Source organism: Pleurodeles waltl, chromosome 4_1, assembly GCF_031143425.1.
Source record: "Pleurodeles waltl isolate 20211129_DDA chromosome 4_1, aPleWal1.hap1.20221129, whole genome shotgun sequence".
Taxonomy (NCBI): Eukaryota; Metazoa; Chordata; class Amphibia; order Caudata; family Salamandridae; genus Pleurodeles; species Pleurodeles waltl.
The window spans coordinates 290,709,627-290,724,813 of record NC_090442.1 but is presented as its reverse complement, the minus strand read 5'-3'; the positions used below and the strand labels follow the sequence as shown (position 1 = coordinate 290,724,813).

Sequence of the window (15,187 nt, the reverse complement as noted above, 5' to 3'; positions counted from 1 at the left end):
ATGGAGGTACTTTTCGTTTACACGTTATTCTCCATTCATCTAGTGCTCGCATTTTTTTATTAAAAATAAATAAAAATCGATAAAAGTAGGAGTAAAAAATTTAGCACCCTTCCTTCAAAACAGGTAGCCCTAAAGGGGCATACATTTATCAAAAGGGTTCACTTGTCTCGCAATAAGATCCCATCAAGTTTTGAAACTTTTGAAATGTAACTGTACTTACTGAAGTCTTTTCTTCCCATTGTTGGGCTTAGAAAGTGAAGGCTTCCACGCCCGGGGCAACTGGAGGCGATTAATTTGAAAATATTGTGGTCACTTACACGACAGAACCACAGACACTGTAGCCACTGAATGCGAAGGAGCCTAAATTCATAATCTTTCAAGCAAGACAAAAGTTGTCAACAAGAAGGCAAATACCAACGTCACAAGAACCTGAACAAAGTAGATTTTATGGTCCGTCCGAGGACTAAATGTGCAATAAAGTCCAGGAATGTCAGCTATGAGGAAAAAGCAAACAATGAGCGGGAGAGAGCCCTCAGAGCGCCAGAAGTCAGACGTGAGGAAGAAAGCCGCAGGCCGCGCCGTGCATAGTAATGATCGCCTAACAATGGCAGCTCCAACCACAGGCCAGAGGATGACTGGAAATTAACACTTCACACCCTTCAAAAGGGAACACAGACGAGGAAAATGGCGCTTGCTTTTCCAAATTCAACAGCCTAGAAAGAGAGTTGCTCTTTGCCTTATTCTGTGCAGACGTTCCTGGTAAACACAATGCTAAATGGGCAATGCAGGTAGAAGCTAAATTAACCACTGGAACCTCGAAAACGAATTAACAATACTAGAAGCCGGACACAAAGGGGCCGATTCGAAGCGTATAGTAGTTTTACTTAAAACTGTGTAGCAGTCATTGTTTAACCGCCACTAGGTAGTTATAGTTAGGACCATGTTTCCATGGACAAATCGTTTTTTGACATGCCTACATCTTTGGCATTGTTTGATGAATCTTCATGACGTTTTTAAAACAAAAGTGTTGGGGTGATTCTTGTAGCGCATGGAAAGTTTTGTGGTGATCCGTCAACCGGGGCAGAGAAAAGGGGAAGGGGTTAAAAGAGTTGTGTTTCCCATGTTAATTTTCATAAGACCTTTAGACATGTCTACAGCGCGAACCACTTTTGACAGAAAGCTAGCTTTGAGTACGCAGATCACACTTTTGCGCACTAAGGTAACTATAACTCGAGCCTTCACCAGGCACAGCTAATTACTCCACATATTATATCATTGATGAGATCTTGTATGGCACCTTTGAGATTATCACTACAACAGTTGCAATAAAATTATTGATAAGAAAACAAACTGTGCATGGCAAGGGCGCAAGTTAAACGTACCTTAGGGTGTGAGTTATAGTGACTTGAAAGAACTATAACTGCTAAATTGTTATGGTTTTGTATGAGTACATTCAGAACCTTACTATAATGTCCCTGTAACCTTTGATTTTTTTCAGTGAATATATATATATATATATATATATATATATATATATATACATACATATATATAGATATATATATATTTTAATTCATTTATTTATTTATAAACACATAATCCATCCCACTCTACTTTGGCTGCTTCCATTCTTTGAACAATTGACAAGCTACTACAAGCAAGAGCCTGCTTGATTCAATGCACCAGCTTTTCCTAATACCACCTTGGTCAATATCATAGGACTAAAAAATCGTATTTATGTAGTAACGTGTGTGTTATAGTTTTGTTGGCCTGGCATCAAGTTACACTTAGATGCATATTTGTAGCAATTTGGGAAACCTAGCTTTTGATATGTAAAGTGACAGTCTGTCATAGTTGGAAAAATGCAGCAAAAATTGAGGGCTAGCTTTCTGTGCAAATTAATTTAGGACTACACCAGTCTGTAATATCTTCCCTTAAAAAACTTTGAAAGTGAAAAAAAACTCTTGTGTATAGAGCCATGTTTCGGGCAGGTGATGTAGGCATAATAACCCTGGTGTATAGAGCCATGTTATAAGCAACAGAGGACAGCACAGGTTCATCCACCTCTTCTGTGATCACATTTTAATGCCTTGCCCTTATACACTAGTTGCCAGAAAAATCTGTGGAATTTATCAGAACAATCAATCCTAGTTTCCTATTCAGGCCAGACCATGGGGCAAGTGGGGTAGAGTGATAATATGCTCTTACTCTATCTACTCTGAATGTTGTGAACATACTGAAAGTTGCATTTCCTTTCCTAACATGTTAATGGACAAGGAAGGGAACTACTATTGTTAGCAACTACTATTCCCTTAATTTGTTATATGGTACTTATAACTACGTTCTTATTTTACTCTAAGTTTTAGCAAGCCCATATCCTATATCACAAGACAGGATTCCTCACCACTACACACCAGATGCACTGAGCAATCAAACCAATCCAACCAATCCAACCAATCCAGTCATCCCTTAGCTCCACTTGTGTCAAAACCACTATTCAGACATACATATCTCAGTGAGATAATCACAATGAAAGTAAAATACATCTCCAAAGGCATTGCAGTCCAACTGCAGCTGATACCTCTCTTGTTCATTCCAAATGATCAATCCTCCAAACACTCTCCATCCCAGTTTTCATCTTTGGCAATCACAAGAGAGCAAGCAAGATGCCACTTTAACCAACTCCTTCCCACCCAGGTCCACCCAAATGATGTTTTACTGCTTTTTGTTGAGTTGACTCCTTCACCTAACATGATATGCACCAGGAATCATCTAAAAATCTACTAAAAGAAACCTTAATTAAACCCTGGAGAACTATCACATAATCATTGGCCAACCTGGCTGTACAACATTCTGGAATAAGTGGTGATGGTGCCACAACTATAGTAGTAAGGCTATAGAACATCCACACACAAGGTAGAAACATGTCCTTTGTAGGGGTTTCCACTGCACCTCGTGTTCACTGTCTATGGGTTCTTCTCCTGGTAATTGTGTGAAGAAAGTTGATGAAGACAACATAACTTCAAGGTTCCATTGTACTATATTCCACAGCAAATCTTGGAACATTACTTTACACAGAACGCATTTATAAAGACACACAAACCTAAAGCGTTTACCTGACTGTTCCACACTACAGCATGAAAACCTAAAATGAGTTCATGCAAATAGTAAGATGGAACATATTTCAATCAGATTTTGTCAACAAAAGAGCATAGGAGAAGACAGGGTAACGTTACCAAGACATCATCATTTGTTATTCTGTCATATTATTAATAGTCCATGCCTACAAACTCCGTAAATTGTTCACATTTACAAGACCCTCACGAACATAAAACATTCTTCCCTCTTATTCCTGTCATGGTGTCCTATCACAAGGTACTGTTTTCTGCTCTCTGAGAAGAAACTTCTAAAGGCCATTGCAAGCTACACCCAACCACCACTATGTGCCCGACTCAGGTCCTCTTCGGGTTCTTTAAAGTGGTGCAAAGGCACCAATTCAGTGCTTGGGTGCCCCCAGTGAAAAAGAGCCATTCGGTTAACTGCATGTCTCTTCAAGCAGAGAGGAAGGTGGTATCAACGCTTCTAATGGGGCTGATCAAGTCACAATTAACCACCAACTTTAGAGGTGAATATCCCTTCCTGGAACCCAAGAAAATAAACAAAAGGTCCAGAAGAAGTTTCGATTAGGAGGAGAGGTCGAATTTCTCTTCCACAAAGAGATCTCCTTTAAAACATTTTCTATGGGGAACACCACATGTGAAATCTCCTAAAATGGTTTAATATCATTCTAATGAAAACCATCATCTAATTCCCCATGGAAATGAGTACAACTGTGTCCAGAAAAATCAGTAAATCAGCCCATTCTTTAATACAGCAAATGATTTACTGTTAAAAAATGTATGAAATGGTGAACGGTAAAATCACCATCACAAATCACAACAGTAAAATCACCATCACAATTAACCATCACAAATCATAATTTTGGGTGGATTACAATTGAAACTCCACAGCGGTTGGCAATATACAACAGATAAATCTGCATGTTTTATTTAATTCCATCTTTCTATTCGGTGTAAAATCAATGCCTTGGGAGTGTGTGTGGGGGGCGGGGGTGAGAAAACAAGTTGAGCCCTACCTGTTGTAGTTGCTACGCCACCAATCTCAGGAGATTGATTGCGAGGTGGTGAAGGAGCAGAGTAGACCTCAATGGAAGTGGCAGATTTCGTTGGAGAGAACGATACCGGTGACGGCGTCGGAGGAGCCGGCTCTGTCAGTGCTATGTCTTCTCTTACGTCTGCTGTGGCTATGAAGGCAAGGCAGAAGGAATATTGGCAGCTTAGAAAATGTATGCAGAGTTTATCAATGGCAGAAAAATTAGTGCAATTTATCCGAACAATTGAACCTAGTTTTAAATTCAGGTCAGATCATAGGGCAAGTGGGGTATAATGCACTCTTACTCTATCTACTCTGAATGTTGTGACCATATTGAATGTTGCATTTCCTTTCCTAACATGTTAATGGACAGGAAAGGGAACTACTAATGTTAGGAGCTACAATTCCCTTAATTTGCTATATGGTACTGATGACTACGTTCTTTTATTTACTCTAAGTTTGAGCAAGCCCGAATACTATGTTACAAGACAGGCGTCCTCATTGCTACACAGCAGATGCCCTAAGACATCCAAGGGAACTCTTTCCTCCAATCCAATCATCCCTTAGCTCCACTTGCGTCAAAGCCACTATTCAGACAAACATATCTCAGTGAGATAGTCAAAATAAAATTAAAATACATCTCCAAAGACATTGCAGTCCAAGTGCAGCTGATACTTCCATGTTTGTTCCACACTATCAGTCCTCCAAACACTCTCCACCCCAGTTTTCATCTTTGGCAATCACAAAAGAGCAAGCAAGATGCCACTTTAACCAACTCCTTCCCACCCATGGCCACCCAAATGGTGTTCCACTGCTTTTTGTTGAGTTGCCTCCTTCACCAAACATGTGGCCAGCATAATTGTCATCAGGGATCATCTAAAAATCGTTCAAGAACTCAGTTCTACTAAAAAAAAACTTAACTAAACCCAAACACACTGGTGAACTTTCACATAATCATTGCCCAACCTGGCTGTAAAACCTTCCGGAATAAGTGGTGATGGTGCCACAACTTTAGTAGTACACGGATACCCACCAGACTCTTGATATTCAACCATCGGTTTTCAACTCAAAGATGGCACTAAAACCACCCATGTAACAGTCACATATGATACTCTAGCACAATTAGAAGAAAGCTATTTTATTACCCAGAAGTTCCTGGAGCTGTAGGTGGAAATGGACTACCTTGAATAACACTCTCGTTATCAGAATCAAATGGAATATTTTAACATCTCAATTTCAAAAAATTGTAAAAAGCTGAAGACCATTACCTTAGATCCAGTGACCAAACTGCAAAATCTGACAAAGCTCCTCGCTTTCCTCCCTTTCACCAGTGCACTACCACATATAAATGCTTCTCCTAACAGTCTAATAAACACAAACTCTCATTTTATCCCATGAATGTACCTCAAGGTCGGCAGACTCCAGGAATGATTTGCTCTTCTGTAGACATTGACAGGAAGGTTCTACATCACGTTTCTGAGCCTAGTCCTCTCTCTGCCAGAAGTTTAACCAATATCATTCTAGAAAGTCCTGTCAGATACACCAACCTAAAAAGAGCCCTGCGATCTGCATCCATCACATCATCACAGGGCACAAATGTTTCTTCTGACAGACCCCAAGATTCTGGAACAACCACAAGACCCTCATGAACACATGACCTGACTTTCATCGCCTTCAGTTTGGCCTTAATAATTTTCCCTCTCAGCCAATACCAGCAACACTGCTCAAAGACAGCCAATGCAAAACCCAGGCTCTGGCACACAAACCTGCTGAGCAATGATTTAGTTCACAGTGCACTACAAATTAAAAATAGTTAATGTAAAATAATGAAGACATGCAAACATCAATTTCTTCTAAAGACTAGAGTGATTTTGTAAGCCTGATATACAAATTTAGATGCATGTACTAAACAAGGTGACTTTTGAGGATTAATTACTTCCTAAAATTAAACAATTTGAAAATGATGTAACACTTAGGCCCTCATTACAAGGGCTAAATTCTGAGCCCTGTGGACACAGAAGTTTGCACAAGGACTTTAATTATGAGTTGTATGATAATTTTAACTCTCTTAGTTTTCCCCTGCTGAATTTTATCAGGGTAAACTGCATGGAAAAAAGACAAAACATGCATAGCTTGGCGTGTTTCAAACAATTCTGCATGTTAAATTCCTCTTTTTCCTGTTGAAAACTTGGAATAGGAGATTACCACGGTGGTAAACACCCATCCCTACTGTGACCAAATTGCAATGAGGGCCTGAGGCTGGGGTATAGCTCCAGGGGGTGGGGGATCTGAGGTTTGCCACTACCCAAATAAATGCATTTGTGGCCTGGCAGTTGTGTCTGGGGGGCCTGAGTTGGGTCTGCTATCTATTTGTTAGTTTGTCTCGTTGTGAGCCAAGAATGAAACACAAAACAGTAACTTTTGGTGTAAACAAGCAAGAGAGAGAGAGAGACAGAGCTATAGACCTAGTGACTGAATTTCAAAATGGGAAATCAGATAACCTGGAATCAACACTGGCGTCCCTGCTTGTCCAAATTTTGTGGTCCTAGGCAAATATTTTACTTCACAGAGCCCCCTTTTGCTTCTTTATGACGTATAATGACACTTTGAAATACTTGAGTTCAGGATGTGTACTAAACAATCACCTCTTGTATGATTTAATAAACTATAATGTTGTTCCATCTGGAATAAGAAAATAGGCCACATTTAGGGTTTGCATGACTACTAACTTGCCTCTTAGTTCACTAATGGCATTGTCATTGGGGATGGTGGCGGGGTGGGCCATGAATGCTACTAAAAACCGTCCCTTTTAATAAATGTCTGTCTATACAATGATATAATCTGATGTACCAAGCTGAAACACTTCCGCATGTTAAAGAAATTCACTTTTATGAATTTTAAAGAGATTGTGATCATATTTTTACATTATGTTTGTTGCATGTTATACATGCAACATTTTCATGGCTTGGCTCCTACACGGATGCTCAGAGCTGAGCCAGACCCATGGTTCAGGTATGATTCGGCTCACCAACTGCGAGCTGACTTGTAAAAGGCAAGGACTAGAAGCATGGAGCCCTGCTCACCTGCACCAGTTTGACAACCTTATCATCAAAGTGTCTTGTAGTAGAGACAAGGAAGTGTACGTGTAGTGAAAATGCATTGATAATAAGTGATCCCAGGGTAGGGACTCAAGCCCCTTGTGTTGTACATTACCCTAGTCGTGAGTTCCCAGGAAGAACTACCAGACCCAGGTGGGAAGGGCAGGGCTGTAGCTTCTGTGGGTGTGTTTGGGATGTGATACCCCTCAATGCATTCTTGATTTGGTGGTCGGGTCTGGGGCCCTGAGACGGGTTTACTATGTCTGTGTCAGTTTTTATTGTCATTCTCATTTCACTAAAAGCTTTAACTTATTCATTTTTTGGACTGGGATCTTAAATACATGTACAGACCAGTTGACCAAAACAGTAGTAAATCTGCACTCACAGAAATACGTCTTTAACTAGTGCTTAGTTTAAGTTGGAGGTTGCTCGTGGGCGCACAACCACTTATTTTTTGGGGGACTGGCACTTATTTTTCCATATCAGAGAATTAGCAAGTGCAAGAGAGGGAAAAACACAAAGATTGGAAAGACGGAGGAAGAAACAGAGGGTAAACCATTACAAAGAGAAAGCAGGAACATGCAAGAGAGAGAGCAAGCCCTGGCATAGCCAATGGGTCTCGCCTTTGGGACCTTATAAGTATTTAGCCATGCAGCACATTAAACCTTTATCAGAAATAAACTGTGTTTGTGCATTCCTTCATACTTCATACACTTTGCATTAGACTGTAATGGTCAGAACATCCCCTAGGGGGTCACCACAATAAAAATAGCATTTGGAAGAAACATGATCATGTAACATATGGTCAGCCCCTATAGGGCATAACCACTTGAAAAGAGAAGGGCAGAGAGCATTGCAGAGTAACCATATATTTAGCCCCTAGAGGGCTTAGATCATTACACATTTTCAGGCAGAGTAGGCCTGCTAGAATATTATTACAAACAAGGCCCTTAGAACACAAACCACTCCCAGCTGTAAAGCAAATGCTCCAGCCATGAGAGAGCTTTAAAAGACATTGAATGGTAGGAGAGGTTATGATTGTGTGGACCCAAACGATGAGCTGGACAGAAAGAGGATGTTGTGCTGAATGTTTTGGTGGTGTCCCAATGTCCTAGTACCGCTACAGGCTGAAGAATGGGCAAAAATGTGTTGTAAAAAAAAAAGCCCGCAAAGCATTATGGGCCGAGTACAGTGAATATTGCAGAATCGGCTCTCCCACTGTGCCAGGGAGAGCCGCATTGAGGGTTTCTCTTGTGTTTTTTCTATTTAAAAGGCACCAGTTTGTATATTTTTCAACGGCTAAACATGGGAAGAATTTAGGAATGGGGCTGCAAATTTAACCGGTGCTCATGTAAAGCACTCCAGTCTTCCAATCAAGTTTGTGCTGTAAATAAAAAAGAATTCCCCTCCAGCTTGCAGCCTTTGTCGGGTGCAGACACCAAAAAGAAACAGCGAGAAGCCAGAGGAAGAAACAACATACCCCACGAGAGTGAAGCGTAAAGGCAAAAGAAAAAAGCAGTGCGTCGACACTGAGGTATATGGCCGATCGTGCAATAATCCATGTAACAGGGTCAGTCTCCAAGGCGGTAACAGAAAAGCCTCAAGGCGGGACAAACCTATAGCATTTACCTAACAAACCAAAGGAATTTCGAAAAGCAAGCCATGAAACAAATGAAAGTGATGAGCATGTGATGGCCGTGGTGAAAGCCCACAGAAGTATGTCGAGCATGGGCGCTTCCTAGACTCGACCTAAAAAGGGGTATGGAGTGTCTGGTAGTGGATAAAAGGCTACCGGCCCTGGTATTCGCTGCACCAATGTTTAATTGCACTTGCCTCCAGCTTTTAAGGCAGAGCTTCAGGCACCGGCACTCTGTCTTTCACAAACTAAGCACTGCCTTTAATAGGTGCAACTATACTACTTTTTGGAATTCACAAACATTGGCAGTAGTCATTTTGGAAATCTGTGTCAGTCTTAAGTTTCTAGGCATACTACTGGCACTAGAACACCCAAAGGGGGATGCGATGAATGCTTACAGACAGTGGCAATCGCTCAGTGTAGAATTCCAACCCAATGTTTTTTCACCCACTGTGCCAGTCTAGACAAAGGCCCCCCTAAAGTAAATCAGTACTGCCCCTGCCCCTCATGGAAACAGAGCACCCCAAACCAGCATCCACCCCTCAGCCCACCTTTTTTTTAGTTGGGAAATTAGAGATTTACAGACCCCCAGGCCCTGCAAATACCACTAACTTTGCCCTCTTCAGTTAAATTTTGACAGGTCAACTGTTCAGGAATTTTGCAAAGGGGAAAGGGTCCCATATTTACCAGGACATAAAGATGTTGGTGCATTAATCATCATAATCTGCATGTTATTGCCCCAAAAGCCAGTAACGGCAATAATTGTTGCATCAAATACATCCAATAAATTCTGAACCCTACTGTGTCAGGTAATTATTTCATCCAACAACGGCACTCGGAATTTGGTCCTGAGTCTCAAGTTTAAGGTTAGCCCTATCGAGGTATCTAAAACAGGTTAACATTAGACTTGTAATCACAATATAAATAACAATTTGTTTCATTAAGAAAATATAGTTGATAGTATGAATGGAAAGTATGCGTGAACGTAGGTAAGAATACAATTTGCCATCCACAAGCAACATGTTCTGTACAGTTTTAATATATACATGCATTACAAAATATTATGTTTCTCTTTGCCATATGGTTGCCAGGGACGGGCCGGCTTGTAGGGCAATTAGGCAGTGCCCAATGTGCTGCTCTGACAGGTCAGTGTATGGGCCGTTTTTTTCGGCTGACTGGGGGTGGTTTTGTTGTCTTATAGGTCGGTTTTTACTGTCAATTTCCCTGATATTAAAACAAACATTAAACATTGCCTGCAACAAGCTCAAATCTATGCAGTCTAACATAACTTCAGAAGTACTTATGCAGCATATATTAATAAGTTTGAAACTGCCCCAATTTGCAAACATGGGCCACATTTTCTAATTACAAAATGGGGGGCACTTTTATTTTGGTTACTTTTAGTTTCTGTAACAGTCCAACCTTGCTGGTTGCTACCCTTAACACTAATTCATAGCCTTAATCTAAACTGGTGATGTATACAAGCACTCGTATCACATACATTCGGAAAATGAGGGGTTTGCAAGGTTCCTATACTGGCACCCTGTGTTGGTGTTGGTATGAGTTATACTTTACGGCACTCTATTGCTATTATTTCTTGTTTTTAACTGTACATTGCTGCATAAGCGTCAGACACTGTTTTAATAATGGAGAGTCAGTTACTCCCACTAAGTGGAGTTCAATTACGGAATAATGTATTCTATCCCTTGTATGGAGAAGCCTTTCAAGTCAGCAACAATACTAGCAAATCCATAGAATGAAATCGTCCACTGGTTCACATTGCCTTTGTAATGTGTTTCATTTCACTGAAACAAGCACAACTCAACGAGGCAAAGGGCCAGATTTGCTGTTTTTCATGCAGCTCAGCACAGCAGCGAAACTTGCTCTGTTGCACAAGAGGGAAGCAAAGTGCCATATTCACAAAACCGGGCCTGCTGCTGGTGTCAGCGCCTGTGCAGCTTGTCCTGTGTGATGCACGACCTCGCACCATGGTGCTGAGTGTCCATTGCCTGACGTAGGATTAGATCTGCGTGTCCTTCTAGAACAAATGTATATGCCTAAATGTATTGCAAAAGGATTCCACACATTGGATGTGCGCTTTACACCTCAGCACACATACAAATCATGTCTTGCGAGCAATAAACACATGGTCCCTATAAGGAGGCTTTGTTTTTGACAGAGCCCAGTCTAGCCATCTTAGTATATTAGGCTTTGCCTTCAAACCCTCTGGGTATTTGTGCTGATCTGGCCCAGTAACACCAAATTATCAGCACTTTGACACAAAGGGCCTGATTCTAACTTTGGAGGACGGTGGTAAACCGTCCCAAAAGTGGCGGATATACCACCTACCGTATTACGAGTTCCATAGGATATAATGGACTCGTAATACGGTAGGTGGTATATCCGCCACTTTTGGGACGGTTTAACACCGTCCTCCAAAGTTAGAATCAGGCCCAAAGTGTCACAAAGCAGCACAAAGGGTGTATTGTGCGGACAAAAGGGGTCTTAAATACCTTTGCAAGGCTTTGCATCATTTTGTGCCAACACAAAGCTTTAGTAAATCTGGGCCAAAATCTTGTTTACAGTGTATCTCTCTCCAAATTCTGGACCTAGGGGACACTAGTTTGAATTGGCAAGACATTTTCACTGGTTAACAGTCTCCTTTATTTCTGAGTAGCAAGGCGTCGTAGGTTTTTTATAGTGATTTTTATTAATAAAATCAGTGCTTTGTTAAGCACTACTCTTAGAAAAGTCCTGCAGCCGGAATGAGAGGGCACCCTCTGCTGGTCCATTCGATTGAGTTTGGTCAAAGAACGATTATACTCCTGAAAGCATGACAGAAACTCAAGGCATGATAGGAAAGAGTTAGATCACTGCAGTACGGAAGAGGAAAAGAAAGCCATTTTACCGCAAATGTGGATTCTTTTCCACACTGTCAGAAAGTTTTCTAATGAGAGATGTAAATACATAACGAGTAAATTATACTTACGTATTTGTGTACTTTCTGATTTTTTTCTGTTTATGTAGATTCCATTGCAAATCAGACCAGAAGTATGCATTTTGTGAAGTACATGTCTATGTGATTGGTATTCATTTGTATTGGAGACTTAAGCCAATTTCTGAAGACTGGGGAGCATATTTATGAGCCCCTTGCACCGCTGGTGCATCACGTTTTGTGACACAATGGCAGCGCAAACCTTGAATTCATATCTATGAGGCTACAGAGAGCCCCTTTGCATGGCTTTGAAAGGCCTCATAGATATCGAGTGAGGCAAGGCAGAGCAAATCGCTGTCTTGACTTACTCTGCGCGAGGGAGGCATTCTATGGGTGTTGCGGTGGCCATTCCCACGCAACACCAACAGATTTTGACACATCCCCAGATTTACAAGAGCTTCGTAACCTGGGGATGCGCCAAAACCTTACGCATCCTCAGGGGAGGTGCAACGAGGGGAAATATCTTTATTTCTCCTTGTTTCTTGCAGCACAAATAGAAAGACAAAAAGCCTCCTAGGATTGTTTTTGTGCAGGAAGCTGCCTCTTTGTGCACAAACACAATCCTGCATGCAACACGTGCCACACAGGCACCCTTGCACCACGATGCAAGAGTGCCTGCATTGGCACTAGACTGACAAAACGATGCCAGTGCATGGGGAAAGGACAAGAATGCGCCGTATGCCATAGACATGGCACATTCCTGCCCCTTCCCTTTGACACAGGGCAGCGCAGCAAGGTGACTTGTAGTGCTGCCCTGCATCAAAAGACAATAAATATGGGCCTACGTGTGTATAATATATGCAATATCTGCATTTCATACTTAAGAGTTAAGAAGTTTGAGTTTTCTTTAACTATATTTGCTTTCACAGTATTCACCAGCAAAACAAAGGTTCAGCACCTGAGCATCCTTTTTGGTACTAACTGAAACAGGTGCTGAATCCGTGTTTTGCTGTTTGATAGTCCCTGCCTGAAGGTGTCCTGCTGTCTCTCTTGCACACAAAGACAAGCAAAGACATGCACACACAAAACAAAAATGTGTAGTTAACTGACTTCCTCAATGATTAGATTTCCAATCAGGGCATCATGCTTTACCAATATCATGTCAAAGAGTTGCATCCGAACGACAGCTACATCCTGTCATATGCATTTTAGCAATATAATGCACTGTACAGACATGTAATATTGATGTTAACTTCATATTTCTGTTACATATTTCAGCACTACAACTACAGTAGTACTAGAATTTGCAAAAGTAAGGTGGCGTGTGTACACCCAAGGAGAGGTAAAATAACCAAAACAATGTACATAACCTAGTTTCAATGTGGTCAATAAATGTTCAACTACCAATAAATATAGTCATTAAATAGTTATAGACTGGTTACTTACATACAACCAAATAGACATGGCTAGATTTCACTGTCAACATATTTCCCCTCTTAGTATTCAATCCCTCAGTATCCCTGAGGCTTTTGTCTCATTACTAGCAGAAAGAAATACACTAAACCACAACTCCATATATCAGCATTAATTGAATCGCATTATATATATAAATCCCTTCTCCTACGGGGAGAATAACAGGAGTGTAGGTTGCACTTTAAATACAGCTCCTCACAAATTATAGGGGAAAGGTGCTAAATAGGAATATGTTGTAAATAAACAGATGATGACATGAAAGTGTCTCCAACTCAAAGAGGAGTTTTGTTTAAATGATGATTCAACCTCAGTAAACCTTATAATGCCACAAAACATAAATTGGGGTTTCCCCAACTGTGGGTCGACCCACTGGTGGGCCGCTAGCTGATTTTAGGTGGGTCTGGAAAGTTAGAGCAATAATTAAATAGGCTTTTAATTTCTGTGTTTAACTTGTCATATTTGTCAGTGCTTCAAAGACTGCGGTCGAACATCAGACAATGTCTTCTGCTAAACTGTTGGTGTTTCTCTTTCTTTCTCCAAACTCACAGGAGTTTTCAAAGTGAATTATGTGACAACCTTGCTGGAGTACAGGCAATGTGAAAGAAAAGGCTCCTGGATGTCCTGTTTTTGCAACACACAACAAAATGTGAATACGTGTAATTGAACTGTATACATTCAGCAGTTAGGACAATGGTAGCTACTGATTCGTACAATGCTTGCAAGTTTACAAAGCAAATGCAAGAGATGTTAATGGGTCCGGCAAACTCACCTGTATTCTCTTCGCCTTTCATTGCCCTCATGAGCTCGTTGGCTCTTTCCTGACAATGTAGCGACTCCAGCAGGTACAGCACATAATCATCAAACATCAAGTGAATAAGGTGGAAAGAGCCTAATGAAAAAAGCACACACATTAGTTCATAAATAGCTGCACTCAGCAGAAACCAAGCTTCCTTTTTACTTCAACTAAACGTGTGGCTGTAATTGTTTTTGATTAGAAGACTGACTGAAAACAATGTGGGGGTTTAGCCCAAATGAACAGCTTAAATTCCCCGCGTGTAAAGTGTGATGTACACTATCTCATTTTGAATTGCACGTAATCCCCCAAACCTGAGCACGTGCCTCACCTACTACATAAATCACACACAAAACCAACCAGCACCGTTAGCATCCAAGTTGGATTAGTTGTGCTCTTCACGCGAATTCATGAATCACTTGGTAATCACCCTGACAACTAACTACGGTATGACTTGTGTAGGAAACGTTACCCTGAGTCAGTGCATCTTCTATTGCTACTCATTATGAAACCCAACTGTGGTAATGGTTCACACGTCCATAATAATACAGGGGCTACAAAATGTTTTTTTGAATGGCCTGGGATAGATTTTCACATGTATATTAATTAAGCAATTCGATTTGAACCTAAGGAATTACCAGTGTACATTTTAAATCATTAACACATGATATAAAATGTTAATATTCTGCATTTCTTCGGGTCAGTACAACAATAAAAGTACACATAGTACAAATAAAATACCACGTTGTTCATATCGTAAATCAGGGTTTGTTGGTCAAAGGTGTATACAACACAAGGAAGGACGTGCGCTGCAATGCAAAAAAACCAAAGTCCCAAAGCTAGAAAATGCTGAAACAACCATTATAAATATGGACTGTGTAAAAAGAGGTGCCCTAAGTCGAGACAGTTCTTCAATATGAGAGCAACTGCTCATTTGTGAAAAAACAGGGATTTACCAAAACATTTCAAAAAGCTAATAACTTTTCACATTTTGGCTCTTCGGTGCTGATTTCTGACGAACCTTTATCAGGATATAATAGCAGTCCGATTTAATACTAATTCCAGAACATTCGAAACACCAGTCTACCAATGCCACTTGA

General features: G+C 40.8%; 1 protein-coding gene across 3 annotated transcripts in view; it reads right to left on the bottom strand.

Moving 5' to 3' along the window:
* RFX4 (regulatory factor X4) overlaps nucleotides 1–15,187 on the bottom strand; it is a 236,973-nt gene that overhangs the window by 31,429 nt on the left and 190,357 nt on the right. For 2 of the 3 annotated variants that reach the window (XM_069228352.1, XM_069228351.1), the window contains exons 14-15: nucleotides 14,064–14,183; nucleotides 4,136–4,303 (exon numbers count right to left, since the gene is read on the bottom strand). In XM_069228352.1, the coding sequence (XP_069084453.1) occupies nucleotides 4,136–4,303; nucleotides 14,064–14,183 (288 nt within the window). The remainder of the gene's footprint in view (nucleotides 1–4,135; nucleotides 4,304–14,063; nucleotides 14,184–15,187) is intronic. The other variant, XM_069228353.1, reaches the window with a different exon arrangement.